General features: G+C 47.2%; 1 protein-coding gene across 1 annotated transcript in view; it reads right to left on the minus strand.

Moving 5' to 3' along the window:
• The window catches only part of LOC144893966 (general transcription factor II-I repeat domain-containing protein 2-like), a 1949-nt gene extending 864 nt beyond the window's left edge, over positions 1-1085 (minus strand). Inside the window, exons 1-2 of the mRNA XM_078785222.1 lie at positions 752-1085; positions 1-628 (exon numbers count right to left, since the gene is read on the minus strand). The exon at positions 1-628 is cut by the window's left edge and continues 261 nt beyond it. Of these exons, the coding sequence (XP_078641348.1) occupies positions 1-628; positions 752-1085 (962 nt within the window). The remainder of the gene's footprint in view (positions 629-751) is intronic.
• Between the last annotated feature and the right edge of the window lie 202 nt (positions 1086-1287).

A 1287-nucleotide genomic window follows, 5' to 3' on the forward strand; every position in this document is an offset into this window, starting at 1 on the left:
CTTTCCAGTTGCACTTGCCACAGCTTTAGTTTAGCTTCAAATGATTTCACATGTGATTGCAGAGAGCTGAGAAGCTGGTTGGGACCTTGGAGCTTGACGTTCAGCTCTGACAGGTACTTGGTAATGTCCACCATGAAGCCCAAATCACACAGCCACTTGCTATCACTGAGTTCCATGACAGGTTTCCCCTTCATCTCCATGAACTGTTTCACTTCTTCTCTCAGTGAGTAAAACCGTGTGAGCATATTTCCGCGACTCAGCCACCGCACCTCACAGTGGTAAACCAGATCTCCGTACTCTGACTCTAGTTCACTCAGTAGCTCCTTGAACTGGCGGCTGTTCAGCCCTCTGCTTTTGATGACGTTAATGGTGGAAACGAGAGTTGTCATCACATTGTTGAGCTTCAGGGACTGTGCACACAGATTCTCTTGGTGTATGATACAGTGGCATACAACTAACTCACTTGGATCGAGACTGAGACGACTCATTTCTTTTTTGAACAATGCAGTCAATCCCTTTTGCGCGCCAACCATGGCTGGGGCTCCATCCGTGGCCAGGCCACTTAACTTGTCAAACTGCAGTTCGAATTTGTTCATAGCCAAAACAACTTGCTCAAACAAATCCTCACCTTTGGTGGTGCCATGCATGGCTTGCAAAGACAGCAACTCCTCCCTCGTATCAAACTCAGCTGTAATCCCCCGCACAAAAATGGCTAGTTGGGCGGTGTTTGTTATGTCCGTTGTCTCATCGCAGGCCAGAGAGAAAAACTGGAAATCTCTTGCGGTGTCCTTCAGTGTTTTCTCAACATCTTGTGCCATGTCAGTAATCCGATCTGAGACAGTTCTTCGAGACAAACTGACACTTTGGAACAATTTTACTTTGTCCGGCGCGAGCAGCTCCGCAGCGGCAACAAGGCACTCCTTCACAAATTCTCCTTCTGAATGCGGCATCAGCTTCTTAGCGATTAGCTCACTCACCACAAAACTAGCATGCGTAGTGTTGTCTCGGTCAGATTGTGGTCTTATGAAGACTGCTTGTTGAGCACCAAAACTCTGCCGAAGAACGTTAACTTTATCCAAGCGCATTTGTCCTTTCAACTCGTCCAGTTTAGCATGTTTCGAGCTGTAATGACGCTCGAGGTTGGCCTTTTTCATCACCGAGAGCGCTTCCCGACAAACTAGGCATACTGGCTTGCCTTTTACTTCCACAAAGAAATAATCGTTTGCCCATTTCTCTTGGAAAGCGCGACATTCCGCATCTACCTTTCTTTTCTTGTTAGTCGCCATG

The sequence above is a fragment of the Myxine glutinosa genome, chromosome 10 (genome assembly GCF_964187855.1).
Source record: "Myxine glutinosa chromosome 10, kmMyxGlut1.1, whole genome shotgun sequence".
Taxonomy (NCBI): Eukaryota; Metazoa; Chordata; class Myxini; order Myxiniformes; family Myxinidae; genus Myxine; species Myxine glutinosa.